The sequence below is a fragment of the Anser cygnoides genome, chromosome 6 (assembly GCF_040182565.1).
Source record: "Anser cygnoides isolate HZ-2024a breed goose chromosome 6, Taihu_goose_T2T_genome, whole genome shotgun sequence".
In the NCBI taxonomy this organism is placed as follows: domain Eukaryota; kingdom Metazoa; phylum Chordata; class Aves; order Anseriformes; family Anatidae; genus Anser; species Anser cygnoides.
This window is the reverse complement of record NC_089878.1, coordinates 25453841-25479830: the sequence shown is the minus strand read 5'-3', so window position 1 is coordinate 25479830 and position 25990 is coordinate 25453841. Positions and strand designations below refer to the sequence as shown.

Here is a 25990-nt window from a genome sequence, read left to right as displayed (position 1 = left end):
TCTCACCAGAGGAGAAGTGCTGCTGCTAGTAGAGGAACTGCTGCCAGCAGAGCTTGCTGTCCCCAGAACAAAACCTCTTCCAGAAATCTGTTACCTGGTCCCACTGGGCCAAGCTGAGACTCAGCAAAGGCCTTAAAGTGTATTTAAGGCAGATGCAGATAGGAAGGGATTCGTTTTCTATGTGCTCAGGTGAGAAGATACATGTTTGAGACTTGCTGGCTGTAAGGGCGTTGAAGCACGATTGTCCCTGGGGCCAAGGAGTCTTCCTTTGTGGATGTCTTTGATAACCAAGCGTGGCTTCTGCTCCAGAAGTGCGGATGGGATGCAGAGCATCGAACTGCTCCGGCAGGAGCTATCTCTGCTGGAGCTGAGCTAGAGCAGCGTAATTGCTGGTTCAGATAAAATGAAGTCAGTTGTGAAATGCCTGCTGCATGGCCCGGAGCGTGCGCGGCGTTACAGGAACAATAAAGCTAATTCCAGATCTCGCCGCAGTCCTAAGCCCTGAATCACCGGGCGGCAGCGAGGGCAGGGAGGCGCTCCCAGGGCCGCAGCCTCTCACCCGCGCTCGTCCCCAGCCTGCAAGGCTACGAGGGCCGGGCGGACGAGTCGGGACTGGCCGTCCGTGGGGTGCACCAGCCCTGCGTGAGCAGCCTCCCTCGCTCAGAGGCTGGCTGCGTGTCACCGCCTTGCCTCACGTCCTGGGAAAAGCGGCTACACACCCACGGGAGTGAAACAAAACCTCGGCTGGCTAATTGCGGTGACTTCACGGCGGGGCTCTGAGCACGCCTGGCGTGAACCAGCTGCCCCCAGGCAGGTGATGGAGGGGCTGAGCCCGCCGAGGTGCCCCACGCTCCTGGGTACGGGCAGCAAGGAGGAGCCGGCGCTGCTTTCCCCTGCTCTCTTGCCGCTGGGAACAGACAACGAATCCTGCGTGGCCGGGTGATGCTAGAGCTCCTGGAGGGGCTCATTGAAAGGGGTTTGGACAGATGTGTGTAAGGGGTTTTGCACGTGGTCCCTTCTACGGTGTGTGCAATGCAAGCACCTTGTCAGCCAGAGGGCAGGGTATGAAAGCAGCCTGGAGTCCCGGGGATTGCTGCAGAGTCGTTAAAAGCGGAAAGATGGTGCTGGCGGCTGGCCAGACACCAGAGGATTTCAGAGGGAAACAGTTAACGAGATAAAAGATGCATTTAATAACCGGGGCGGGCAATGGCTCCCGGGGCGCTCCCCTATGCAGCACGGCTCCAGCCCGGGGTGTCCGACTGGGTCCGTGTGGAGCCAGGAGCTGGACCCCGTGATCCTTGTGAGTCTCTCCCAACTCGGGATATGCTGACACCACCTCACCAAGCTGTGTTATCCCCCCATTTTCTTAGCAGCCATCTCCTGTCACTGTGGGCCATGAACACCCCCTGGGGCTCCCCACTACGAAGGCCCCAGCAGTACATGTCCTGGCTGACAAGCACAGATTTGCTATTGATGCACCCGGTGCGTCCTTAGCAGTGCAGGATAATAAATGGGCTGGCTTGGCTCACCCAGGTAAATCCTCTGCTAAAACACAGAAAGCAGCTCTGGAAGGCGAGGACGTGCCACTGCCTCCAGCAAGCCGCTGCGCTGCTCTGCCACCCGCAGCATCCGAAAGTATCTCCTTGAGGAACCTCTCTCGCTGCAATATTATCCTTTGCTTCTTCCGTGGGACTGGAAAACGGATTATTGTAGTCCTCCTTGCAGCAATGTTGGGATTTATGTGAACTGTCACCATTATCTCCTGCCAGCTTCCAAGTAAGGGTGTTGTGCCAGCAGTGCTGATCTGCATCGGCCAGACGTGCAATCATGCTGGAAAGAGACAACACATTTGCATCGCAATACCTGCCCTCCCCGAGACAAGACTGGTCAGTATTAAATGCATTTCTTCAGTCTTTGATTCTTTGCTGACACAATCCAAATTCTCTCTATTTTTTTTTTTTCCTCCAGCTTTATCAGTAATCTAGAGTTTTCTGGTTTGACTGACTTATTTTCTTAACTCTTGGAGTGATTTCTGTCCTTCAGAATTACCCTACTTTTCCTAACTCTGTTCAAAATTACTACTAACAGCTCTACAAGACCCTCAGTCAGGTCCACTAATAATCCCAGTGTGGCCCTGATGAACTGAAAACGTTAATTTTAGCAGGCGATGCTTTACTTGCTGTTTTGTGATGGGTGGTATCAGAACTACAGCCTTCTCCATCGCATCCACAGCATTGCACTGATATTTAGGCACCAAGGGCTACGGAAAACAGCAGAATGCTGAAAATCCCCCTCACCTCTCCTGGGGAGATTTGAAGGGATTTGAAGGGTGGTGGGGTCTTGGGGCTTGGGAGCGTGTAGGCACGAGCATGTTGGCGTGCACACGAAATCAGCTGCGGTGCTGCCCGGGCACATGTGTGCGCTCACGGCAGATAACCTACTTAATCACGCGCTCCTGCCACCTCCGCCCGCCGCAGACTTTGCTGATTTAAAATCTGCAAACACCTCAGTTTTGCCTGGGCTTGGCTCGGGCAGCAGCCCTGGCGTCAGCGCTCACGAGCAGTCCCGCGGGGTGGTGCCTCGCGCGCATAGCCTGGGTCTGTCAGGTTGCTGAAGCCAGCCCAAAACAGGGCCCTGCTTGAACAAAAGTCACCTTGCCGCGGCTGTTTCTTGCTTCTCCATCCTTCTGCACCTGCTTCTGCTGAAAGCACCAGGATGACTTTCCCCCCTAGGTTTGGGCAGGCTGCTGGGGAGAGCAGGGCATCGGGAAGCACAGGCACAGCTGGCCAAGGGTGCTGCCATCAGGATGGGTGGCACTGCCTCCTGAGATGGCTTTTCTCCTCTCCGGGAGCCCACCAGCCTGCTGTGGCTGTGCTTCCCGGTGCGTTGCATGGGGAGCTGCCACGGGGAGCTGGGAAAGGGAGGGGAGATGGATGAATGTGACGTGGGACCCTGGCCATGCAGCTCCCTGCACAGTTCAAAACCCAGCACTACGAATGCTGTTCCGTAGCCTGCGATAATATCGTCCTGTAGCACGTAACCGCCAGTTTTGAGGAGGCTGTGGAAAGGATTGCGTTCTGAGGAAATCAAAAGCTGAAACGTTGTGCAGTGCTGAAAAGAAAAAAAACCAACCACGTCTCTTACCGCGCGGCTTGCACAATTATTATAGCAAGGTTTCTGATGCAATTCAGCTGACTTCCTGAGATAAAGGGCGACCGGGACTAAACAGAAACGTTCCGTCGGGGTCGGGCCTCACTCCCCCCGCAGCTCTCCCCCCGGCACGCCCGGGGCGCTCTCCCTGCCCTCTCCTTTTCGCGAGGGCAGGCGGGGCGCTCAGCGGCGGCACCCCGGGCTCCCGTCCTGCGGCTCCCCCTGGTGCCCGGGCCAGCCCGGTGCCGGCGCTGAGTCACCCCCGCTGTCCCCGCCGCTGTCCCCGCCGCTGTCCCCTCCTGGCGGTGCCAGCAGGGGCTGTGCCGGGCGGTGCCTCGGCACCACGGGCCGCGGGGGTACCACGGGAGGCGTGCGCCCCGGCGGGGCGGCCGCGACCCCGCTGCGGGACACGGCTGGGACAGCAGCACCGAGGAGCCCCGTCCTCCGGTCCTCCGGTCCTCCGGTCCTCCGGTCCTCCGGTCCTCCCGTACAGCGGGGAGAGCCGGGGCCGTGCCCGGTGCCGCCCCGGGGGGACGGGGACCCGGGGACGCGGGGACGGTACGACGTAACGCCCCGGCCCCGCTCCCGCACCGACTCCCCCCTATGACCTCACCGCCGTGAAAGGCGGCCCCAGGACGTCACGAGGCGGCCGCACTTCGGTTGGCTGCGGCCGGTGCTCGTCAAGCAGCGGGAGCCGCCTCCAGCCCCCGCTGCGGCCCGGGCCGGGGGACGCGGGACGCGGGGCGCGGGCGGCCCGGTACCGGCGGGGAGGGCTCGGCTGCGGCAGCGAGGTGGGCACGGCGCCGGGGGGACCGGGCTGCGGCAGGGGGGCGGCGGGGCGGGGGCGCACGGGGGGACCGGGGCGCACGGGGAGCGGGGACGCGCTTGGAACAGGGGCGCACGGGGGGACCGGGACGCACGGGGAGCGGGGCGCACGGCGGGCACCGGGGCGCACGGCGGGGAGCGGGGACGCACGGGTCCGGGCCCTTCCCGTGCGGCCGGTGCGGCGGTCCTTCCCCTGCCGGTGGCCTAGATCCGCTGGCCGCAGCCCAGGGCTGCCCGCCGGTGGCGGGGGGAGAGACGGAAACTTCCAGCAGCTGCGCAGCGCCCGTCGCACCGGGCCGGGCCGCTCCCCCCGCGGCTGGCGGGCGGCGGGCAGGGCGCCGTGTTTACAGCCCGGCCGGGGGCGGGCCCCGTCCCGGTGCCGGTGCCAGCGCCGGGCAGGGCGAGACGGAGCCGCCGGCCCCTGCTGCGGCTGTGTCGGGGCGGGGGGGCACCGGCCGCTGCCGTGCCGATCGTGCCGCCCTGCGGAGCCCCTGATCCGCTAAGGCCTGATAGCCGCTAAGCGCCTTATGGCGGGGGGGGAGGGGGGGGGAACCGAGGGCAGCCTCCATACCCCGCCCCGTCGGGGTGCAGTGCACCGGCATCCCTTGCCTGGGTGAGCTGCGGGGCTGGGGGGGGGCACCCGGTGCGGGGCGGGGGGATTTGGGGAGGGCGCAGCCGGGGACAGAGGTGACGCAGCTGCCGGGAGGGGGGCAGAGAGCAGCGCGCCCCCGGAGCTGACAGGGATGCTGCGCGAGGTTCGGGGGGTGGCAGGCTGGGAGGCAGCCAGGGTGGTGGGGAGGGTCCGCGCGGGACGTGGGGAGGGGGGGACAGCCCGCGCGTGCTCCCGCGGCGCTCCCGTTGCCCTGCGCTGCCTGACCCTGCCGTTCCTCCCCAGCGTCCCCGCGGGACGGCCGCGCGTCATGGTGGACTACTACGAGGCGCTGGGCGTGAGCCGCAATGCCACCGCCGACGACATCAAGAAGGCGTAAGCCTGTGCCAGGCGTGGGCTCGCGCCCTGGCGCGGCCCCCCGGCCTTTGTTTCCGTCCGTCTAACGGCGCGGGTTGGCGCTGCCTGTCCGTGCAGAGGCCGGGGCGGCGCTGCACAAAGGCTGCCCTTGTTGGGGTTTGGTGCCCTCGTCCCTGGTGCCAGCGCAGGGCTCGGGATGGGCACAGAGGTCCTGCTGGTGCTCACGAGGGTCTCCTTGTCCCCTCCGAAGGACACGGGGGTGGCAGAGGACGGCTGGCAGAGCCAGCTTGGGAAGACCCCTCCTTGCCAAGAGCTGTGCAGCGACCCAGAGCCCTGACCCAGCTAAAAGGGGGAGAGGGAGAAAAGTCGATGAGAAGCCGTGTGGCCGGGTGCTGGGAGAGCTCGCAGAGCCCAGCCGTGCCCCCGGGACAGCCATGGCTGCGTGCCCAGGCATCCTGCAGCGAGCAGAGCCCAGCACAGCTCCAGGGACCCGTTAGCCCCCAGGGAGGGACAGGGTGTGGGGACCGATGCCCGAGCTGGCGTGCGCCATCGACCCGCTCGTCCTGCCCAGCCAGCGGAGGGGAGCGGGATGCCTGGGGCCATCTGAGGGGGTGGGAATAGACAACAGCTGTGGGAGGGTTTGTGGCTGATACGGGTGACATTGCAGGGAGGGCGGGAGCAGCGAGTCCACCTCTGTATGCACAGGGCCTGGGACCAAAGCTGGGGTGAAGCGCTGAAGGGAGAGGCTGTGAATCAGGAGGGCGCCAGGGGCTGGTTTAAACCTCGGGAGCTGCGAGCGCTCAGAGGGGCTTGGCTGGCGCGGGGGCCGTGGTGTGCCCACCGCTGCCTGTCCTCTGTGCAGGTACAGGAAGGCAGCGCTGAAATGGCACCCGGATAAAAACCCCGACAACAAGGAATACGCCGAGCAGAAGTTCAAAGAAATCGCGGAGGCCTACGAAGTGCTGTCAGACAGTAAGAGGCCACGATGCTGTGCCGCGTGTCCCCCCCCCCTGCCCTTGGGGCTCCTAACCCTGACACCCCGTGTGTCCTGCTGGGCTCACCCGGCTGGCAGCCCTGGGCTGCGTGAGAGCCCCCGTCCCCAGGAGGCAGCAGGTCTCTCCTGCAGCCTGTGGGGCTGGGCTGCCTCCTCACAAAAAGGCTCTCGTGAGCGATGGTGCCCAGGGGGAGGTCTCCCCGCTGGGGCTGGCGCAGCCTTGACCGGTGTTGGTGGCTCAGGGGGAGCAGCGGGGGCTTGTGCCACCCCCCTTGCCTCGCTCCCCACTGCTCTGCACCCACCTTGGCTGTGGGAACATCGCCGCTTCGTGCTCGTGCTGCTGCTTTCGGGCCCAGGCCTGGCTCCCAGCTCCCCCCCAGCCTCCCTCTCTTCTTCTTCCAGAGCAGAAGCGCGATATCTATGACCGCTATGGCAAAGAGGGCCTCATGGGGGCAGGTGAGTGGGGGCAAAAGAGGGCTACAGAGGGCTACTGCACCCCCGGGAGCTCCTGCCCTCTTGGGGGTCCCCACCCCGGGCTCCGCTTAACCCTCTGCCTCTTCCCTCCAGCAGGACCAGGGGGCTCCAGGGCCGACGCCGGGGCCCCCGAGTTCACCTTCACCTTCCGCAGCGCCCACGACGTTTTCCGGGAGTTTTTCGGCGGGCGAGACCCCTTCGCTGACTTCTTTGGTGCGTGTGGGGTGGGAGGGGGACAGGGGCCGGGGCTGGGGTCCTGGGGCAGCCGTGGAGCTCGGGGACGGTTGGATGCCGCGGGGTCTGGGGGCTGCTGCTGAAGGGGGGCTCCCTGCCTTGCAGACGAGATGCTGCCCTTCTCCGAGCTGCGAGGAGCTGGCCACCGGCACCACGGAGGGGGCCACTTCTTCTCCCCGTTCCCTGGCTCCTCAGGTAGGGGTATCGTCAGCCCCTGCTGCTGCTCACACCTGGGCAGCGCCCGGTTTGCCCCCGTGTGCCCCGAGCCCCGCGGGCACTGATGCTGTGGCTCCCTCCTGCAGATTTCTTCGCCTCGTCCTTCAGCTCCGGTGCCGACGCGGGGCTGGGTTTCCGCTCCGTCTCCACCTCCACCACCTTCGTCAACGGCCGGCGCATCACCACCAAGCGGTGAGGGCCCCGGCCGTGCTGGGAGCTGCTCGCACCCTGCTGCTTGCTGCCGGGGTGCTTGGGCCGCCGGCTGACTGTCTGTCTGTCTGTCTGTCCGTCCGTCCGTCCGTCCGTCTGTCTGCCTGCAGGATCATCGAGAACGGGCGGGAGCGCGTGGAGGTGGAGGAGGACGGGGAGCTGAAGTCGATCCACATTGACGGTGAGAGGCTGCTTCGGGGCTGGCCGTGCCACCTGCCCGCGCCCCTTTTTGGGGACCCCCTCCTCCCTTAGCGGGGCCGTGGGGTGCTGCGTCAGGGCTTGGATTTGGGCAGGTTTGGGATTTTTGAGCAGGGGGGGGACCCAACCCGGCTCTGCGCTGGGGTGCATGGAGCAGGGGGGGGACCGGGATTTGGGGAGGTTGGGACCCGGTGCCAGTAATCCCCCTCCCGTCCCACAGGTGTCCCAGACGACATGGCGCTGGGGCTGGAGCTGAGCCGGCGGGAGCAGCAAGCCTTCCCCAGCCCGCGCCCCCCCTCGCCCCCGCCGCCCGCCCCGCACCGGCCCCAGAGCTCCTCGCCCGTCTGCCTCTACACGGACAGCGAGGACGAGGACGAGGACTTGCAGCTGGCCATGGCCTACAGCCTGTCCGAGATGGAGGCCGCGGGGCACCACCGAGCAGGTGGGCACGGCCCCAGTGCCCCCCCAGCCCCGGGGGGCAGCCCCGGCCCCCCTGCCACCGGCACGGCCCGCAGGAACCGGGGGGGGCCCGAGCGGGAGCCCCCCAGGGCTGGCAGCCCCTTGGCACCGGGGCACGAGCCTGCCCCCAAAGCGAAGCAGTGGCACTGCCACCTGCTGTGAGCGCGGGGCCGGGGGCTGTGCCCCCCCGCCACGAGCAGGGCCCTCTGTAGGGCACGGAGGGGAGAAGGGGTGCCGGGGTTCAGCGCGGCCCCGTTACGGCGGGGCTGCCCGCGGCTCGGCTCCTGCCTTCCCCCCGGCAAGGGACGGGGTCTGTGCCCTGCCTCCTTGCTCCTCCCCGGGTGGGCAGGCGGCTGGGGGGGGCCTGGAGCTGGGGGGGCCGCCAGGGTTAGGCTGGCTGCTGGGTGAGGGGCCCTCGGTGGGGTCTCGGTGGGACGGGCAGCTCCGTGCCCCGGCTCCCGGGGACTGCCGGGCAGGGGCTGTGACAGTGCCCCCCTGCTGCCGCCCCCCCCGCCTGGCCTGGGTGGGCCTGGGGAGGGGGCTTCGGGGGTCTCCCTCCTCGCAAGGAAGGGCGTGTGCGTGCGTGGACTCTGCTTGGTGCCTCGTGTCTGGCTGGACGCCGCCGCTCCTGCCTTCACCTCCTCCTCCGTCCCTCCTGCTGCTGACCCTGCCTGCCCCCCCGCTGCCTCCCCACCACCACGTACCCCCCTTCTCCCACCCCTCACGCACCCCACAGGGCACTGGCAACCCCCTGCCTTGGCCGGGGGGGGGCACCCCAAAGCTGTGACCCCCCCCCCCCGGCCGCGCTCCCACGGGGAGGTGGGTGCCAGCTCGGCTGCACTGTGCCTTGGCTCTCCTCCTCCTCCTCCTCCTCAGACCTTCCTCCTTCCTTCCCCACGTCCCACGCGCTCCCAGCACTGGGTTTCACCGGTCGTGTTGTGTCCCCCCCCCCCTCCGCTTGTCTCCCCAGGTGTGTTCTGAGGCTGCTGCGCCCGGGGGACCGCGCACGCCCGCTCGCCCACGGAGGCTCTCCGAGCCAGGACTCCGCTTTGTCCCTGCACGGCCACCCCCTGCCACCCCCTTCCCCAGCACCCCCTGCCTCCGTGGGGTTGGGGGGGACGGGCCCTATGGCCCAGCAATACCTGGGGGATTTTGGGGGGGGGGTGAACCTCGAGCGTGCCCCGGGGAGGCAGCAGAAGGGGGTGACGGGGGGGCTGGAGCAGGGGGTGCTGTAGCTTAGCCCCAGCTGGCTGCTGTTGGGGTGCACCCGAGGGGTGGGGGGATATGGGGGGGACGGGGGGGCAGGCAGCGAAGGGCAGCAAGGCAGCAGTAGCAGGCTGTGCCCCCGTAGCCCCCCCCAGACCCCGTCTGCCCACAGCAGTCAATAAACTGTTTGCAGGAGCTGCCGCATGTGGGGTGTCTCTGGCGTGGGGGCAGCCCCAAAGCGGGGTGCAGGGTCCCCCCCCTGCCCCTACCTGGGGGCAGCTCTGGGCTCTGCAGCACTGGGGGGGGGGGTGCAGGCTGTGCTCCCGGGGGTGCTTCAGAGCCCGCCACCCCTGCGTGTCCCCCCCCCCCATGCCCACACAGAGGGAGGCCAGGCCGGGCTGCAGCTGCACCAACGCAACACGAGAACTTTATTCACATCCAGATACAAAATTATATTTCTCTAGAAATTTCTCTTCTGCTCGAGTGACGAGGTGGGAACGACACGGAGGGGATTGGGGGGGGGCAGGACCAGGACCCCAGCGCAGCGCTCCCCCGGCTGGGGGGGGGGGGTGAGGACGCGTCCCCATGGCACCATCCCGGCATCGCCCCCCCGGCCCCTCCGCTGCAGGGGAGGAGAGGCAGGTCCTGCGGCAGCAGGGGGGGCTCGGTGCCACGGGGCAGGGGGGGGCAGCGAGCAGCACAGACAGCATTTACAGGGCGAGGAGAGCGCTCGAAGCCAGAGGGCGGGGGGTGTCGGGGGGCGGAGGAGACGAGAGGGAAGGTGGGGGGGTCCTTTGCCATCACTGCGGCAGTGCCTTCAGGATGGCGTTCACCTCCTCGGCCACGGCCGTCAGCGCGAACTCAAACTGGTCCTGGGGGCGCAGAGGGGGGGGGGGGTGAGCCTGGGGGCAGCCCCCGCCCGGGGCTGGGGGCAGCCAGGGAGGGGGCCTGGGGTACCTTGGTCTGCACCATGCCGGGCCGCTGGTCGCGGATGTGCTCCAGCGTGGCGGCGATGTCGATCTCCTTCACCCCTGGGGGAGAGGCACGAGGAAGGGCGGAGGTCAGGGCTGAGCCCCCCCCCGCCGCCAGCCAGAGGGGGCAGAAGCGCCCGCGGCACCGCCGTACCTTTGGCCATGCGGTTCAGGACCATGTCGACGAGGATGTAGGTCCCGGTCCTGCCTGCGCCATCACTGCAAGACGCGGGTGTTTGGCACGGGGTGGCCAGCGGCGGGGGCCAGCCTGTCCCTGCCTCGCAGCCCCCCCCGGCCCCAGCGGTACCTGCAGTGCACGATGATCGGGCAGGAGCGGCCGCGGTAGCACTTGTTCACCTTCCTGCAAGGACAAGAGGCAGCGGCACATCAGCGCCCTGCCCTGCCGGGGGCAGGCTGCACCGAGCAAACGGGGGCAGCGACGTGGCACGGGGGGGGGGGGGGGTCCGGCCCTCGGCTCCTGCCACCTCCCTGGCATGGGACGGGGGAGAGCAGAGGGGGGGGGTGGCTCTGGTCCGGCGGGGGCACGAAGCCGCGTGCCGGCCCCGGCTGGGCTCCCGGCACGCTCCATGCAGCAGGCACGGCTGCCAACGATCACTTTTGTGACTATGCAACTGGAGCCAGATTACTAGCTGCAAATCACAAAAATGACGCCGGCAGCTGCGAGAGAGGGACAGAGACAGACAGAGAGACAGAGCGCGTGAGCGGGGCGACGTGCCCGGAGAGCCCCGGTGCCCCCAAAAGCAGGGTCCCTGGCCCCAGCAGGAGCCCCCCCCCCGGCTGCAGGTGAAGCCGGAGCTGAGCCGCGAGGTGACCAGTTCTGTGCCTGCCCCACGGGGTGTTTCTTCTTGCACCCAGGGCTGGGGAGGGTGCCAAGGCTGTGCCATCCCCACCGCGAGGGCTGGAGAGCCCCCAGCCTCTTCCCCTGGTGGCTCGTCCCTGTCCGTCGCTCCCCGCCACCGCCAGCCCCCAGCCCTGGAGCCGAGCTGCGCCCACCCTGCCCGGACACCGGTGCCCCCCCCCCAACCCGGGGGGGCTGGCGCTCACCTGCGGAAGTCGAGGAGGGGCCGGGTGGTGGCGGGGATGCCCTCGGCCGGCCAGCTGAGGAAGTGGAACTGCGTCAGGGTGCGGGTCTCCTGCGACTGCACGTTCTTCAGGTAGAAGCTGCGCACCAGGAAGTCCTCGCACCAGATGTGCTCCGACACCAGGTTCACCTGCCCGGGGAGGGGGGGACGACACACGGGATGGGGGTGACAGGGGCCGCGGGGGAGCCTCGCACCGCACAGCCCCACGCTGGAGAAGCAGGGCAGGGCGGTGCTCCCAGGAGCCCCCAGGGATGCTCCCAGCCCTCGCTTGCCTCGTAGATGTGGTACAGGGAGGAGCCCTCGTCCGGCCAGTAGCGGTCACACTGCTTCACGCTGTCCTCGGCCAGGGGGCTCAGCATGACGATGACGGTGCAGCCGTGCTCCCACACCATCTGCGCGCACAGCGCCGCGGCCGTCACCGCCGGGGGACGGCCCAGGCACGGTGGCCGAGCTGCTGGGACCCGGCTGGACCGCGGTGAGCGGCACCAGGGCCAGGGCGGAGGAGCCCCGGCTGCGTGCGTGGGGCAGCCCCCCCCCCGTGCCCAGATTGCCGGGGGACGCTCACCTGCCAGAAGTCGGCGATGGTGTGGGACAGCGGTCCCTGCGTGGCGATGTACGCCGGCATCCGCGGGTCGTGCTCGATCTGCAGGGGGAGAGGGGGGGTCACGGGGATGTGGCACCGAGAGGGGCTCCGGGGGGCAACAGGGCTGAAAGGGAGCTCCAGCTGCCACAGCCGGGGGGATGGATTTTAACATCCGAACCCTGGGATGGGTATGCCCTGGGATAGCCCAGATGGCTGCACGCTGGGTCTGGCCCCACCTCACAGGGCCGAGCCCGCGGCAGGGTGGGACCCCCCGTGGGACCCCCCGCGCTCACTCACGATGGGGCTGGCATTGATGAAGTCGCTGCGGGACGGGTTGCTCTCGGCTTTCAGCTTGATCCGCACGTGGTCATCTGGGGAAAAGGAGCCGGGGAGGCCGTCAGCAGCCAGGGCAGCACCTGCCAGCTACCTGGGGCACACCGCAGCCTGCCTCGGCCTCAAGCATCCCCCTGCCCCTCGCGTCCCTCCTGCCTCCCCCCGGCAGCAGGCCCCCGGGCCGCTCACAGGGCACGTAGTCCGGGTTGCGGTTCTTCTTCAGGTTGGCTTCGCTCTGGGCGACGGAGCAGATGCTGGGCTCGGCCTGGTAGGCGCACAGAGCCTGCCACTCCTTGGCCAGCCGGTCCCGGTTGCGGAGGTGGTCCTCCATGTAGGCCTGGCACGGAGAGAGGTGGGGGTCAGCCCGGTGACGGGGGGGGGGGGGGGGGGGGCCTCGAGGGGCCGTATCCCTGCCGGGGGGGCTCACCAGGATCATGTGCCCGGTGGAGATGTCCATGTTGGACTGGACGGGCTCCTCGCACCAGGACGGCGTGCTGCTGTGCGAGCTGGGGCTGGGCTGCGGGGCGTCGCTGAACTGCGACGAGACGCTGCTCACCCGCGACGTCTCCGCCGGCGCTGCGGGGGCCTCGGCGCGGCCGAACAGCGACTTGGTGGCCATGTGCTGGCGGCACAGCTCCTGGGGACACCGGCCAGCACCCCAACCCTCAGCTGCGGGGCACCCCGCTGCGCACCCCCCGAGCAGTGCCGATGCAGTTTGGCCGCATCCCGCGGCGCCCAGCACCCCTACCTGGTACTCGAGGGTGCTGTCGGCGGCACCCTCGGGCCCCAGGGCGGCCAGGCGCTCCTTCTCCCGCTGCTTGGCGTGCTGCCGGAGGCAGAAGGCCGCGGCGGCCGCGATGGAGACGCCGGCCACGCAGGCCAGGGCGATGAAGGTCAGCAGCACCGAGTGGAAGCCGTCCCCGAAGCGGGAGGGGTGCGGGTAGGCAGCCGCCTCGTTTCGCTGGGGGCAGAGCCGAGCAAGGATTAGCGGGGGGCATCTGCACGGGGGGGGGGGGAAGACCCCGTTCTGCATCGTTTTTGGGGGGCTAAAGCAGAGCGAGGATGGTCGGGGCTGTGCTGCTCCTCCCAGCACATGGCTGGGGCAGAGCTGGTGCCCCCCCGGGGACGTGTGTGCCGCGGTTTGCACCCGCCTGCATGGCGCACGGCTCGCACTCGCGTCCCTGGGGATGCAGGGGGGTGCAGCCTGCATCCTACCGCTCCCAGCACCGGGGGGCTGCTCCCTGGGCCCCCCCAGCCTGGGATGCCCCATTCCTGGCCCTTCCGTGGGGCAGGAGCCTGGGCTCAGCGCGCTCCTGCCCCATCCACCCCAAGAGGCTGAACCTCCTCAACCCCTCATCCCGCACGCTGTGGCAGGAGGGTGCTGAGCCCTCGCTGGATGAACCCCCCCAAGGCTGAGCCCCCCTTCTGCCGGGTCCGGGGGCAATCCCCCCCCCACACCCCAAAAAAAAAAAAACCCCCCACACCCAACGCGGCGCCGGAGCCCGGCATTACCTCACTGCCTCGGGCTGCCATTGGCCACGGCCCGGCGAGGTTACCGGGGGGATGCGGCGTCACCGCCATCACCATCCTCACCGTCACCAGCCCCACGTCACCCCTCACGCTGCCGGGGATGCCCCCGCCCCGGGGGGCGAGGGGGAAGGCCCCGGGGGGAGAGGGCGCACCGTTTTGCCACCCCCCTCCCCAAGGGGACCTCGGCTGCGGCGAGCACGGTGCCAGCAGCCCTGCGTGAGGCCCCCACCTCTCGTCCTGCCCCCACACCGAGCCCGGAGCGGGGCCGGGGGACCGAGAAGGCCCCCGCAGCGAGAGCGGCTCCCTCACCTCCCGGCTCCTGCCGCTCGTCACATCCAGCGGCGTTGCCATAGCGATGCTCCACGGTGCCCACGGAGCCCAGGGCCCCCCCCCACGGCCTTCCCCCCACCAGGGTCCCCAAATCTCTCCGCAGGGGAGGACGGGTGGGAAATGGGGACCCCGGGGCTTGCTGTACCCGTCCCCAGGCTGCAAACGCGGGGGCTGTGCTCGGTCCCCACCTCTGGCCCCACTCCCCCGCCCCAGGAGACGGCTCCCGAGGTCCCAGAGGGGCGCGGGGAGGGGGTGCCCCCCTCCCAGCAGATGGCGGCTGCTCCATCCCTGCCCCCAGCTGCTTTGCTGGTCCCTGGGGGGACGGCGTTTTCCCTGCCTGGTCCCCAGGGTGCTGAGGGCACAGCGCAGAGCTAGGATGGCCAGGCCCTCGCTAGAGAAGGGTGCACGGGCCGTAGGGATATGAGGGTACGAGATCAGCCCTGGGGGGTGCAGCCTGTAGCCCCCCCGGTCCTGGAGGACACCGCCCTCTGCTCCCGGGGACCCCCAGAGCCCCACGCTCACCGCAGCACCCCGCTGCCCGCCCCGGCCCCGAGGGACAGCCCCGCCGTGCCCCTACCTCTCCCACTCCCGTCTGCACGATCTTCAGGCCCAGCTCTGCCTCCAGCTCTGCCTTCATTTGCTCTGCGGACGGAAGACGCTCAGACGGAGGGCAATAAAAAAAAAAAAAGGGGGGGGGGGGGGCAGGAGCAGGGGAACCCCAGCCCCGAGCCCACTCACCAGCCCGGCTGGCCACGTCGGCCAGCGAGAGGTTCTGGGCGTTCTGCCGGACGCGGAAGGTGAGCGCAGGACCCACGACGCTGCCGGGGGACACAGGGTGAGACCGGGGCGTGCAGACCCCGTCCCCATCCCCTCCGCTCCTCGGGTGGCCGTACAGCCCCGCTCCCTCACCTGATGTTGATGAAGCTGGCGGTGGAGAGGTGCACGCGCTTGGCGAGGAGCTCCAGCAGCCGCACGCCGGCGGCCAGCCCCAGCGGCCTGCGGGGAGCAGAGGCAGGGTGAGGAGGGGGCAGCAGGGGGGGGTACACGGCCCCCATGCCGGGGATGGGGTCTGCACATGCTCAGGGAGCCCCGACGCAGCTCTCACTTCTGGTCCGTGACGATGTAGCCGTACTCATCCGGCGGCCGCGTGCCCCGCTGCGCCCCAGCGCCGTCCTTCGCCTCCGTGTAGCTCTTCTTCTCCACCGCCACCAGTGTCCCGGGGCCGAGCGTGTCCCCCCCGCGTCCCCGCTGCGGCTCTGCTGGGGGGGCTGGCGAGTAGCCCCCCCGGCCCCTGGGCACATCCGCGGGGGAGCTGCTGGCTGTGGTTTTGAGGGGCGGCACCGCGGAGGAAGGGGGCACCGGCTCCTCTCCGTGCTGCATGTCCCCTTCTGTCACCTGGACGGAGGGGAAGGGAGGCGCTGGGACCCCCGGGGGGAGCCCTGGGGGCGCTGCGCCCCCTCCCCACGCACGCACACCCCACCTGCGGCACGGCAGCGCCCTGCTGCACGCTGACACGTTTCGCTGTGGGCGCTTCGGGGCTGGCAGCACCTGGGAAGGGGAGAGAGGGAGATCCCACAAGGAGCCCCAAGGAGAGGCAGCACCCCACACCCCACGCTGCGAGACCCCACGGCCGACTCACCAGAGCTCTGGAGCAGCTGGAGCAGGGCGGAGAGGCTGCTCAGCTGCTGGGGGCTCAGCTCGGGCAGCCCCAGCCCGTAGCTGGCCAGGAGGGAGGCCAGCCTCTTCAGGGAGGCATCTGCAAGAGGGCGCAGCGTCAGGTCGGAGCCCTGCAGCGCCCAAGGGCTCGGGAAGCCGCAGGCAGGGGTTTGGGGCAGGATATGCTGCTCACAGTTTGCACCAGGGGGCTAGCAGGCGTGAAGGCAAACGGGATGGAGAGCCGGGACCGGGAGGAACCCGTACCTGTCTGCGCGAGGGGTGGCTGGGCGGCCAGGGGCGCCGGCTGCTCCCGCTCCTCCACGTCCCTGAAGTCTCCGGGGAGCCGCAAGCCGTGCGGGAGCCGGGTGCCGGCGGGGTCCGTGCGGCCGTTCTTCTCCCGGGGCAGGGAGAGCATGCCCAGGTCCTGGAAGAGGTGCCCCCGTCCGCCCCCGGCTGCCCGCCGTAGGAGGGCACGGAGCCGGCCCCAAAAAGGGCCTGGGCAGGGACCCGGCCCAGCAGCGAGGTGGTTTCAGGGCTCTGCCTGGCCGTGCTGCCGGGGAGCTGGTGAGCGCTGTCCTGGTAGCCGAACTGCAACCAGAACCGTGTCCTCGGGTCACAGCCCGCCGCGCTCCCACCGCCCCATCCCCGGCACCGGGATGGTGCCGGGGGCGCAGCAGCCCCCTGCCCATCCCCACCTTTCTGGCGGGGGGGGCGGAAAGGAGAGGGGCTACACACCTTGTGGTAGGAGTAGGGGTGCAGCAGGGCCTCCTCGTAGCCCAGCTGGGGCGGCGGGGGCAGCAGGAGGTGCTCCAGGTAGCGCTGCAGCAGGGTGGCGGGCAGCAGCGCCGGGGGCTGCCCCACGTGCGGGGCCGGGGGCACGCCGGGGGCCGGGGGCAGCAGGGCTCGCCGGGGGGAGCCGCGCAGGGGCAGGAACCTGGGAGGGAACAGTGCGGGGTGACCCTCCTGGGTACGGGGTGCCCCCAGCCCCGTTTGGGGGGAAGGCCCCGCAGGGAGGAGGCCGGAGGGGGGCCCTGCCCTACCTGTCCCTGGCCGCGGGCTCCAGCGAGGGCGGCGGGCGGAGGCGGGGGATGCGCTCCATCTCCTGCGAGATCACATACTGGGTGACGCCGTCCTGCCACGAGAGCCCTGAGCGGGGAGGGGGCCGTGAGACACCAGGAGGCTGCCCTGGGATCCAGCTGACCCTGCGTTCGGCCCCATTCCCCCCAGGGTCAGCCGCATCCCTGCTCACCCCGCCCCAGCCTCGGGCCAGCAGGACCCCAAACGCTCCTGCGCCCCATCGCGCCGCTGCACAACGCGGCCTGACGCCCTGCCCCTTCACCTTGTGCCATGAGGTGCCGCAAGACATCCTGCAGGCGCTGGAGCACCGGGGAGGTGACCTGGAAGTAGGGTCTGTCCTGCGCCGAGCCCACCTGGCACTGCCCGAACAGCCCATCTGCAACAGAGCGGGGCGCTGGGGCACGGGGGGCAAGCAAACACCCCGCGGGGGAGAAGGGGGGCACCTTTCTCCTGCCGTGCCCCCCCCCACGGCACACCCCAAGTCGCCCTGCGTCCTCCCCAGCTCCTTGGAAAGGGCCGGGAGACGGGACCCCCCCGGCGCCTCCAGGCACTTACCCTGCACACACACCTCCTGGGGGGCGCACAGCCTCCGGTCAAACAGGCAGCCTGGGGCGGACAGACAGACAGACAGAGCCAGGATGGTCAGAAGGGGGGAGGCAATGGGGTTTGCTCAGCAGCAGCAGGACGGACACCTGCCTGGGGAGCTCTGCTCCGCGTGTAAGCCCCGCAGGGGTGCAGAGGTGTCTGCGGGGGGCAAAGCCTGGTGGCACGGGGCCCCAGCGCACGCCTCCCCCTGTCCCCAAAGCCACGAGGGGGGCTCGGGGGGGGGGGGGGGGGGGGGGAAGCCCGGAAGTCTTTGGGGTGCCCGGAGCAGTTGGGAAGGGACGGCTGGGAGCCGCAAGACCCCGTCTGTCGCCCACCCACACGTGGCACTACGAGGCAGGGACGCAGCCCCGCGCCCCGCTACGTGGGGACCCGCTCTGCCTGCGCGGGGGGACCCCAGGCACGCAGATGGGGCGGGGGGGGGGGGAGAGGGGGGCTCTCCGCTCGTTCCGGGGGGCGGCACTCGGGCGGGGGGCGGCTTCCCCCTTCCTCCCCCCCGCATCTCGGTCCAAGACCGTCAGCAGCGAGACGGCAGCAGGCGATGACTCAGCCCCGGATGGCGAGGAAGGAACGAGAAAACAACCGGGGGGAGGGGAGGGAGGGGCCCGCCGAGCCCGCCGCGGGGGGGACGGGGGCAAGTGGGGGTGCAGGTGTCGGGGGGGGTCCCCCAAAAACCCCCAAAGCCCGGCACCCGCGGGCTGCGCCGCGCCACCTCCCTGGGGGGGGGGGACAAACGGGGGGACGGGGCAACGAGCGGGGAGGGGGCGGCGGGGTGCGGGGGGCTTTGGCCCCGGAGGGGTGAGAGGGGGTCCGGGGGGGGTCCCGGGGGGGTGGTCCCCGGTGCGGGGGTCCCCGGGGGTGCCGGTCCCGGGGCGGCGGGGCCGGCCGGGCGCTGTCCGCGGTGCTGAAGCGGCGCCGCCGCGTCCCGCCGGGGGAGGCACCGGCCCCGGGAGGCCGCCCCGGGCAGGGCAGGGCTCGGCCGCGGCCGCTCCGGCGCCGTCTCCGGTTGCTCCCGGGGCTGGCGGGACCCCGCGGGGCGGCCCCGAGGCGCTGCCGTCCCCGCCGGGGTGGCCTCGGGGGCGATGGACGGAGCGGCACCGGCCCGCCGGTGGTGAGTCAGCGGCTACCGTGCGGCCGGTAACGGCACCCGGTGCCCCGGAGCCCCGGGCGGGGGCCGTGCAGGACGGGCGGGCGGGTGCACCGGCGGCTCTCGCCTCCCGGCAGAGGGCGGCCAAAGGGCGCCGGGGTCCCGGGGGGGGGAACCGCCGCCGCCGCCGCTCGGTACCGCTGCCCCGGCCCCCATCCCGGCGGCACCCCGGGGCCCGACCCCGCCGGCCCAACCGGCCGCAGCGGCGGCCCTCCCGCCGGAGCAGCGGAGCTCTCCCGGCGCCGGTGCCGGTCCCACCGCGCAGGGCCACCCCCGGCGAGCGCCCCCCGTCCCGGTGCCCCGGCCTCACCGTGCGCGGCGGTGGCGGTGGCGGCGCCGCCGGCCCGCAGCAGCCCGCGGGCGGCCACGAGGAGGAGGCAGAGCAGCGCGCGGAGCAGCCGCCGCCCCATGCTCCGCTCACGGCCGCACCATGGCGCCCCCGCCGCCGCCGCCGCCGCCGCCAACCCGCGCCCCGCCGCGCCGCGCCGCCGGCCACGCCCCCCCGCCGCCGCCCCGCCAATCGCAGCCGGCCCGCCGCCGCGCCGCGGCCAATGGGAGGCCGCGGCTTTTTTCTCTCCCCCCCCTCCGACGGGGCGGAGCCAAACCCGCCGCGCCCCGCGCCGCCGCCAATCGCTGCGTCCCCCGGGGCCGGCCACGCCCCCCCGGGGGTGTGTCGGCGCGCCGCGCCGCCAGTGGCTCCCGCCTGGGCCACGCCCCCGGAGCCGGGCCAATGGGCGGCGAGCGCCGGGCCACGCCCTCACACCCCGGTCCCGCGGGAAAGCCGCCGTGGCGCGCCCGGAGCCGGAGCGCGGGAACGCGGCAGCAGGGGGCTGCGGGGCCGGGCGGGCACCGCCGTGCGCTGTGCACCCCCCTCTCCCCCGGCACTGCCGGCTCCTGGGGCCGTCCCGCACCGCCCCGTGTCACCTCCCGCCCTGCACCCCCACCGCTGGCCCCCCCGGCCCAGGCGGCTCCGCGCCCCCCAGGACCCACGCCCCTCTTTTCCCACTGCAACCACACGCACGGACGCGCTGCTGAGACAAGAGGAGCTTTAATCGGGGCTGAGCCCCCCCGGGAAGCCCCCTCGCCGCCCTCAGTCCACCAGCAGGCTGCCGCTGACGGCTGGCAGGAGCTCGAAGAAGGCCTGGAAGGAGGCAGCCCATCAGGAGGAGCAGGGGGAGCCCCCCGCCGGGGGGGGGCATGGCGGCAGCGCGGCCCCCGCCTCGCACGGAGCAGGACCACGTCACCATAGAAACCCAGCGCTGAGTCAAGGCAGCGCCGGTTGCCATAGGAACCATTTGGGGATGGCAGGCACCGGGAAGGCTGGGATGGGGGGGGGGGAGGCGAGGGGGCACCGCTGGAAGCGGGGAGCACGGCAGGGTGGGACCCGAGCTGGGGGGGGGATGGGGATAAAGGAGGGCGGGGATGTGGAGCAGTGGGGGCAGGGGTTCGAGGGGAAAAGGGGAGTGGGGGGGGGCACCGGGCTCACCTTGAAGAGGGTGATGCTCTGCAGCACCCCCGAGGTGCAGCACATCTCGCGGATGGAGTGCATGGCCAGCTGCGGGCAGCCCATGTCCAGCACGCGCAGCCCCAGGCGGGACGCCAGGATGGGGCCGATGGTGGTGCCGCAGGGCGTGTCGTTGCGCACCATGAACTCCTGCGCGGGGACACGGCGTCGGCGGCTGCCCCCAGCGCCCCGCAGCCCCCCTCGGGGGGCCCAGCAGGGCCACTCACCTGCAGGGGGACGCCCACGCGGGCGGCGATGTCCCGGATGACCGCCTCGGTGACAGCCGTGGAGGCGTAGCGCTGGTTGCTGTTCACTTTGATGACGGGGCCCTGTGCAAGGGAAGGCACGGTGAGGTCTGGGACTGCACAGGGGCATGCTGTGCACCTGGGCTCAGGAGTGCCCGGGAGAGACGCACGCTCAGAGACACCGCCACAGCCCACGCCACCGGGCCGTTCCCTCCTCCCTGGGACAGCCCCACGGGGCCGGCCCCAGCCCCGAGCCAGGAAGGGCTCCAGGGCGAGGGCTGCAGTTCCAGGCAGCTAACTGCGGATACGTGGCACAGCGGAGCCACGAGGCAGGACAAAGTACAAACGCTGGAGTTGGACCCGGGGCTGCACTCTGGGGAGCGGCTGGGTGCCTCCTGCTGCCGCAGGACAGCACCGGGTCTGGCACGAAGCAGAAGCTGTGCTCACCTTGTGGAAGGCTGGCCGATGGTTCTCCTCGTGCTTGTCTCTGCAAAAGAGCAGCACGAGTTTCACGCCACAGCCCTCCCTCCTGCCGCTGGGAGAGAGGTGTCCCCCCCGGTGAGGGGCAGGGCTCCCGCATACTCACACATAGTTGGGGTGCACGGCGTGGGCCATGTCAGCGCTGATCATGTAGGACTTGGCCACAGCCTCCTCAAAGGCCGTGAGGTTTTGCGGCGACGCCGAGATCCGGCGCAGCACCAGCTCCGTCAGCAGGGACTCCGCGCCCTGCGCGCTCTCCGACCCCACCTGCCAGGACACCATCAGCACACCGCAGCCAGCGCCACCCCAGGGGACAGCCGGGTGACGGGGTGCTCCCCCCAGCCCGCAGGCAGGCTGCCAACCACACCAGGCTTTGTGGTGGGGTGAGCAAAGCCTGTCTTGCCCCTCGGGTCCTGCCAGACACCGGCGACGGAGAGCAAAGAGGACGGAGCCCCGCTGTGTGGCTGCCCCCTGGCTGTGCCCTCACCTCCTCGTTGTCGTAGAGCGCAATGAGACGCACGTTGGGCTCCTGGGAGAGGGAGGAGGGTGCTGAGCACGAGTCGATCAAGGCCTGGAGGCACGGAGGAGGAGAAAGGGCACCAGCCTGAGTGCCAGCCCATCGCAGGAAGCTCAACACCGAGCTGGTGGGAATTTCCCCAGGAGAACCCAAAGCACCAGGGAGAGGAGCTGTGAAGCCGGCACCCTTGGGAGCTGCTGGGCACGCCACACACGCAGCGCAGCCCCCATCCAGCCCCGGGTCCTCTGACGAGCAAGGTCCCCCTGGGAAGCAGCTCATGGCCCCACTAAACCAAACCAAGTCCCCTGGGGGCCACGTTGCAGTCCCAAGGCTCCTTTCCTGCTCCGCTCACCTGCAGGGCACAGTAGCAGCTGTGCAGGTTGTCCAGGCGCGGGGAGAAGATGAACTCGTCAAAGGCACCACCGAGAGTCTGCAGGCAGAGGGCGAGGAGCAGGACACGAGCTTCGGGTCACCAGAGGTACGCTGGATGTGTCCCAAACCCGGCCCCTCACGAGCCACCTCCTCGCAGCGGGCCCGGCTCCCAGCAGAACCTGTGCAGGCACGCTGCGGGCGGGCAGGGGAGGCTCCTGCCCCTACTCACCGCCGGCTGCGTATCCGCCAGGCACAGCTCCAGCTCCACGATCTGCTCCGGTTTCACCCCCAGCTGGGTGCAGAGCAGGGAAAGCAGCACGGGGCTGTGCCGCTCTGTCTGGGAAGGAAGCAGGGCTGTGGGCAGGCTGCCGGGAAACCTCCCCGCCACGCCACCGCCCCTGGGAGCACAGGGAAGCCACCCGTGACAGCTTTACGGGGGCTGCCCCCCTTTCTGTGTGACGGCTGGGAACAGAGCACAGCGGAGCAGGTGTGCAGTGTACGTGGTGAAGCTCGGGGTTACCAGCAGGGAACGGGGAGAGGGGGAACCTGAGGGCTGGCAACCAAAAGGTGGCACATGGAGGTCCTGGCACAAGCCTCCTCCAGTCCTGGACGCCTAGCTCACCTGGGCGGCAGCGTTGCACGGTGTGCCCTCCACGAGCACCTCCTTTTCCAGCTCCTCCTGCACAGCAGTGGCCAGAATGGGGACCCTGCGGGAAGACGGTGCCGTCAGCAAACGGGGCTTTGCTCAGCCCTCCCGCTCAGGTCACACGCGAGCGTGCCCTCCCGGCGTGCCCGCCCGGCTCCCCAGGGAGCCACCGCCTCGCCGAGCGCAGCGAGGACACAGCGAATGTTAAGCACAGGACTTACAGGTGGTGCTCGGTGTTGGGCCCGAAGCTCTCATTGACGCTGCGCTGCAGATGGATGGCCAGGTGGGGGATGCGCAGGATGGGCCGCTCCACGTGCACCAGGCGCTGCTGCAGGCGCCCCGTGCCCGGCTCCTGAAACATAGGGAGCACTGCTCGGCCGCCCTGCGGGGCCACGGGGGCAGCAGCGGGCCCCGCTCGGGGCGAGGGCACGCACCCGAGCCACCGTCCCCGCGCCGGGGCTCACCTTTACGATCACCCTCCCTGCCACCGTGAGGTCGCGGTCGAACCAGGTGTTCCAGATGCCCCCTCCATAGGTCTCCACTCCGACCTGCACCGTGCCCACCTGGCCCCGCTTGGAGCGCCGCTTCACCTGGGTGAGGGCAGAGACGTCACCGGCACCGCGACGCCCCGGGGGGCTCGGGTGGGCACCGGGCAGGCCCCGCTCCGGGAGGCGTGGGGGCTCCGGGGGAGCTCCCCTTTCGCCCACGAAGCGTGTCCGGGCGCTGCTAGCGCTCGCTCACCCTGAGGCAGGGGCTGTCGGTGTGCGCCCCGAGCAGGCTGAAGCCGTTCCCCGGCTGGAACCGTCCTCCGACGGCGAAGGCGATGAGCGTCGAGTGGTTCCTGGTGACGAAGTACTGCGGGCAGAGGCGCACGGTGAGGGTCCCCACCTCGCCGCCACGGCTCCCCTGGCGGGGAAGGGGACGCCCGAGCCCCCGGCCCACCTTGCTGGCGGGGCGGATGTCCCAGTGCTCCGTCTCCTTCAGCTCCTGGAAGCCAGCCTGCAGCAGCCGGCTGCGGCACTCGGCCACCGCTGCGGGGGGAAACGGCGCCGTTACCGGGGGGCTGGGGGGGGTTTGGGGAGGGGGATGCAGGACGGGGGGGAGGGTTCCTTACCATGGTAGGGCGAGGGGCTCCGGTTCACGAACCTCACCAGCTCCTGCGCCGCCGCCTGCACGGCCTGCTTCGGGGCTTGGGTCGCCGCCTGCGGGGACCGGCACCGGGGTCACCCCGCGGCTCGGACGCCCCTAGACCCCCCCCCAGCCGCTCCCGGGCGGCGGCTGGACCCCCCCCTCGGGGGGACCCCGTCCCCGCCAGCTCCCTCCCGCCCGGTACCTGCATGGCCGCCGCCGCCCCGGCCCGGCCCGGCCCCGCGCCCGTGCGCCCCCCGGTGCCGCGGAGGACCGGAGGCGGCGGGCAGCCCTCCCCCGTCCCCCCCCCACCGCTGCCGGGGAGCGCCGGGCCTCCTGCGTCGTGCTCCGGGCACCTTGCACCGGGCACCGGGCACCTTGCACCGGGCACCGGGCACCGGGCACCGTGCCCCCCGCACCTTGCGCCCCCCGCACCTGCGCCCTGCGCCCTGCGGGGACGCGGTGCCCAAGGGTGCTGCAGCTGCCGGCAGCGTGCAAGCAGGGGGTGCCCCCGGGGGTTGTGCCCATCCTGCCCGGCGCCGCAGGGGACTGTGCGCGCTGGGTTGCTCTGGGGTCGGTCGCTGGGGGCACGGCTCCCCGTGGCACTGCTTCACCCCGGCTTCAGCGCCGCCTGGGCCTTGCAAGGAGCAAGCCCCCGGTGCCACGTCCACCAGGGGACCGTGGCCGCGGGCGGCGGGCAGTGCTGCGCCAGCTGGGGCAGCCCGCAATGGGAGCACTCGGGGTGGCTCCTGCTGACCCCGGCACGGGTCGGGGTCAGCAGCATGAGGGCTCCCACCAGCACCCCCATCGTTTCCCAGCAGGACTCCGTTTTCCCTGAAAGCAGCGTGGCGCAGGGTGGGACGCACGTGGCAGCCCGTGAGCGGTACAGAGGGGCCGGGTGCTGGGTGCCAGCCGGATTCCCAGCTCCTGAGTCACCAGCACGGGCACCGTTAGCCTGAGACGTCGTCCGTGTCCAGGGGACTGGAAACTGGCGGTCCTGCCGCCCCTGACCCCGGGACCTGCCGTGCCGGCAGCTCACGACAGCTCCGGATTTATGCTCCCAGCCCCCAGCACCTGCCTCTCCCCCCCCCCGGAGGGGAACAAGTGCCCCCACCTCCTGGCACCCCGCGAGCAGACAGCTGGGGGGTCTCCATGTCAACCGCAGCCACCACAGCAAAACACAGGGCCCAGTGCTGCACCAGGGCAGGGCTGGGCGCCCAGCACCCCTTGCCCTTCACCCTCCCTCTGAGGGGACCCTGTGCCACCGTCCCCCTGCTCCTCCTGCCACCATCACCCCCACTGCTACGGGCACCCGGCTGCTTGGGTCCCAGCTCTGGGGACATTTCCGAAGTGGGTGCCTGCATCAGGTGTGTCCCCCGGAGCCCACGGGGACCCCAGGATGGACTGTAGGACGCAGGTGCCCTGGATGGATGTGTCCCCAGTGGCTGGGTGTGGGATCGGGGGGGTGCCCTGGGGCTGGGGTGCCCGGGGTGGGGGTGCCCGGGGTGGGGGTGCCCGGGGTGGGGGTGCCCGGGGTGGGGGCGTGGGTGAGTGGCAGTGCCGGGTGTGGCCCCTGCCCAGCCCCACGGTCGGCGAGCAAAGGGCAGCGCCTTGGCATGCGGCAGCTATTCTTGGAGCCACGGGGGCTTCCCGAAAAAGCTCCCGGAGTCTATTTCTGGGCACTCTCTGACTCACCCCCGGCTGGGTGCTGGGGTCTGTGCAGCACCTGCCGCGGCCACCCCCCGCCCCATCAGGAGGATCCGCCCCTGCCCCCGAACCGCCGTGTCCCACAGCCCCCCCGGTGCCGCAGGGAGCCCCAGGCAGCCCCATCAGCCCCCCGGAGCTGGCTCCAGCTCCTCGGGGTGCTTGCACCCCGCTGCAGGGCTCATGCATGTGCCCAGGGGTAGCTGGCGGGGAGCAGGGTGCTGAGCAGTGCAGGGAGCAGCACGGTGCGGGCTGGGCACCGGGAAGCCTTCCCTGGGCTGGCTGGTGGCTCTGGGAACGGGCGGCCAGCGCTGAGCCCCACTGGAAAGAGTTAAGGGAGAGACGGCCCGGGCTGGGTGTGTAAACACAGCCCGAGCTCCGGGAAGGGCCGCCCCTCCTTCCGCAGCCCGGACCCCTGCTCTGCCAGGACGAGGGCTGGGGTGGCACCCGCGCTGCCGCCCAGGAGCGGCGAGAGGCGCCGAGCCCCCAGCCCAGGCCACGTGTCCGAGCATGGGGAAGTGAAATCAGCGCCCGGCATTGCTGCGGGCTGAGCGCACGGCCTCCGCGCCTGACGTGAGCCGCCAGCCACGCCGGGCAGCGGGCACTACCTCATCTCACTGGCACGGCTGATGCCGTCAAGGCCATGCAGTCGGATACCCCCAGCATCCTCCTGGGCCACGGGGGCGGCCAGTTACCGTGGGTCCGTGCGGCCTGCGAGGGCAGCTGGGCTGCATCCCCACGGCCACGGGGGGAGGTGACAGCCCCCAGGGACCGCGGGGGCAGTGGGGGATCCCCAGCGTCCCCTCGGGCCAGGTGAACACCACCAGCACCACCGTGGATCCTGGGGGCAGCTGGGTATGACCGATCAGTGCAGGCATCCGCAGGGACTCTGGGGGCAGCCGGTCTCCTCCAGCATCTGCACAGGCCCTGGGGGCAAGAGGTCGCCCCCGGCATCCTCATGGACCACAGAGGCAACAACTTGCCCCAGATACCTACGTGGACCACGGGGGGCAAGCAAACACGCCCCAGCATCCCTGTAAATTACAGGGGATAGCCGGCCACCCCCAGCATCCACACGTGCCGTGGGGTCAGCCAGGCCCCCCCAGCATCCCTGTGGCGCTCGGGGAC

General features: G+C 70.5%; 3 protein-coding genes across 7 annotated transcripts; 1 reads left to right on the top strand and 2 right to left on the bottom strand.

The window, feature by feature from the left end:
* The first annotated feature begins 3782 nt into the window (after positions 1 to 3782).
* Positions 3783 to 9128, top strand: DNAJB2 (DnaJ heat shock protein family (Hsp40) member B2). 4 transcript variants are annotated; one of them, XM_066999439.1, is made up of 9 exons: positions 3783 to 3941; positions 4871 to 4960; positions 5805 to 5914; positions 6339 to 6392; positions 6504 to 6623; positions 6750 to 6839; positions 6947 to 7052; positions 7181 to 7251; positions 7489 to 8690. In XM_066999439.1, the coding sequence occupies exons 2-9, from the start codon at positions 4896 to 4898 to the stop codon at positions 7887 to 7889; spliced, it is 1017 nt and encodes a 338-aa protein (XP_066855540.1). In that variant the 5' UTR covers positions 3783 to 3941; positions 4871 to 4895; the 3' UTR covers positions 7890 to 8690. The 4 variants fall into 4 exon arrangements, with proteins under 4 accessions (XP_066855540.1, XP_066855541.1, XP_047928344.1 ...); XM_066999440.1 differs by having other exon boundaries at positions 3851 to 3907; positions 7489 to 8691; XM_048072387.2 differs by lacking the exon at positions 3783 to 3941 and adding an exon at positions 8698 to 9128 and having other exon boundaries at positions 7489 to 7710.
* Positions 9129 to 9332: 204 nt separating this feature from the next.
* On the bottom strand, positions 9333 to 18733 carry PTPRN (protein tyrosine phosphatase receptor type N). The gene is given in 24 exon segments (XM_066999429.1): positions 9333 to 9805; positions 9891 to 9964; positions 10059 to 10123; positions 10212 to 10265; positions 10970 to 11136; positions 11280 to 11399; positions 11573 to 11650; positions 11888 to 11961; positions 12113 to 12260; positions 12351 to 12560; positions 12672 to 12884; positions 14361 to 14425; positions 14522 to 14601; positions 14693 to 14779; positions 14889 to 15178; positions 15264 to 15331; positions 15423 to 15539; positions 15704 to 15880; positions 15883 to 16027; positions 16175 to 16373; positions 16480 to 16585; positions 16779 to 16892; positions 17072 to 17122; positions 18577 to 18733. Coding segments are annotated over 24 exon segments (2874 nt in total). The 5' UTR covers positions 18677 to 18733; the 3' UTR covers positions 9333 to 9733.
* A 565-nt stretch (positions 18734 to 19298) lies between these two features.
* Positions 19299 to 23981, bottom strand: DNPEP (aspartyl aminopeptidase). 2 transcript variants are annotated; one of them, XM_066999436.1, is made up of 15 exons: positions 23916 to 23981; positions 23145 to 23232; positions 22973 to 23061; positions 22772 to 22885; positions 22495 to 22620; positions 22252 to 22382; positions 22007 to 22091; positions 21614 to 21721; positions 21365 to 21442; positions 20983 to 21066; positions 20602 to 20762; positions 20463 to 20502; positions 19998 to 20099; positions 19753 to 19920; positions 19299 to 19407 (listed from the first exon to the last, which is right to left on the bottom strand). In XM_066999436.1, the coding sequence occupies exons 1-15, from the start codon at positions 23964 to 23966 to the stop codon at positions 19357 to 19359; spliced, it is 1476 nt and encodes a 491-aa protein (XP_066855537.1). In that variant the 5' UTR covers positions 23967 to 23981; the 3' UTR covers positions 19299 to 19356. The 2 variants fall into 2 exon arrangements, with proteins under 2 accessions (XP_066855537.1, XP_066855538.1); XM_066999437.1 differs by lacking the exon at positions 23916 to 23981 and adding an exon at positions 23364 to 23431.
* Positions 23982 to 25990: the final 2009 nt, after the last annotated feature.

What these genes read in the sequence shown, in the direction of transcription:
- DNPEP (XM_066999436.1), bottom strand. Translation starts at nt 23,966, where the DNA reads ATGGGGGTGCTGGTGGGAGCCCTCATGCTGCTGACCCCGACCCGTGCC. An exon ending in GAGCCCCTCGCCCTACCATG is followed by an intron (nt 23,062 to 23,144) that starts GTAAGGAACCCT and finishes TTCCCCCCGCAG; the next exon opens with CGGTGGCCGAGTGCCGCAGC. An exon ending in ATCGGCCAGCCTTCCACAAG is followed by an intron (nt 20,100 to 20,462) that starts GTGAGCACAGCT and finishes TCCCTTGCACAG; the next exon opens with GGCCCCGTCATCAAAGTGAA.
- DNAJB2 (XM_066999440.1), top strand. Translation starts at nt 4,896, where the DNA reads ATGGTGGACTACTACGAGGCGCTGGGCGTGAGCCGCAATGCCACCGCC. An exon ending in CCCCTTCGCTGACTTCTTTG is followed by an intron (nt 6,624 to 6,749) that starts GTGCGTGTGGGG and finishes CCTGCCTTGCAG; the next exon opens with ACGAGATGCTGCCCTTCTCC. An exon ending in GAAGTCGATCCACATTGACG is followed by an intron (nt 7,252 to 7,488) that starts GTGAGAGGCTGC and finishes CCCGTCCCACAG; the next exon opens with GTGTCCCAGACGACATGGCG.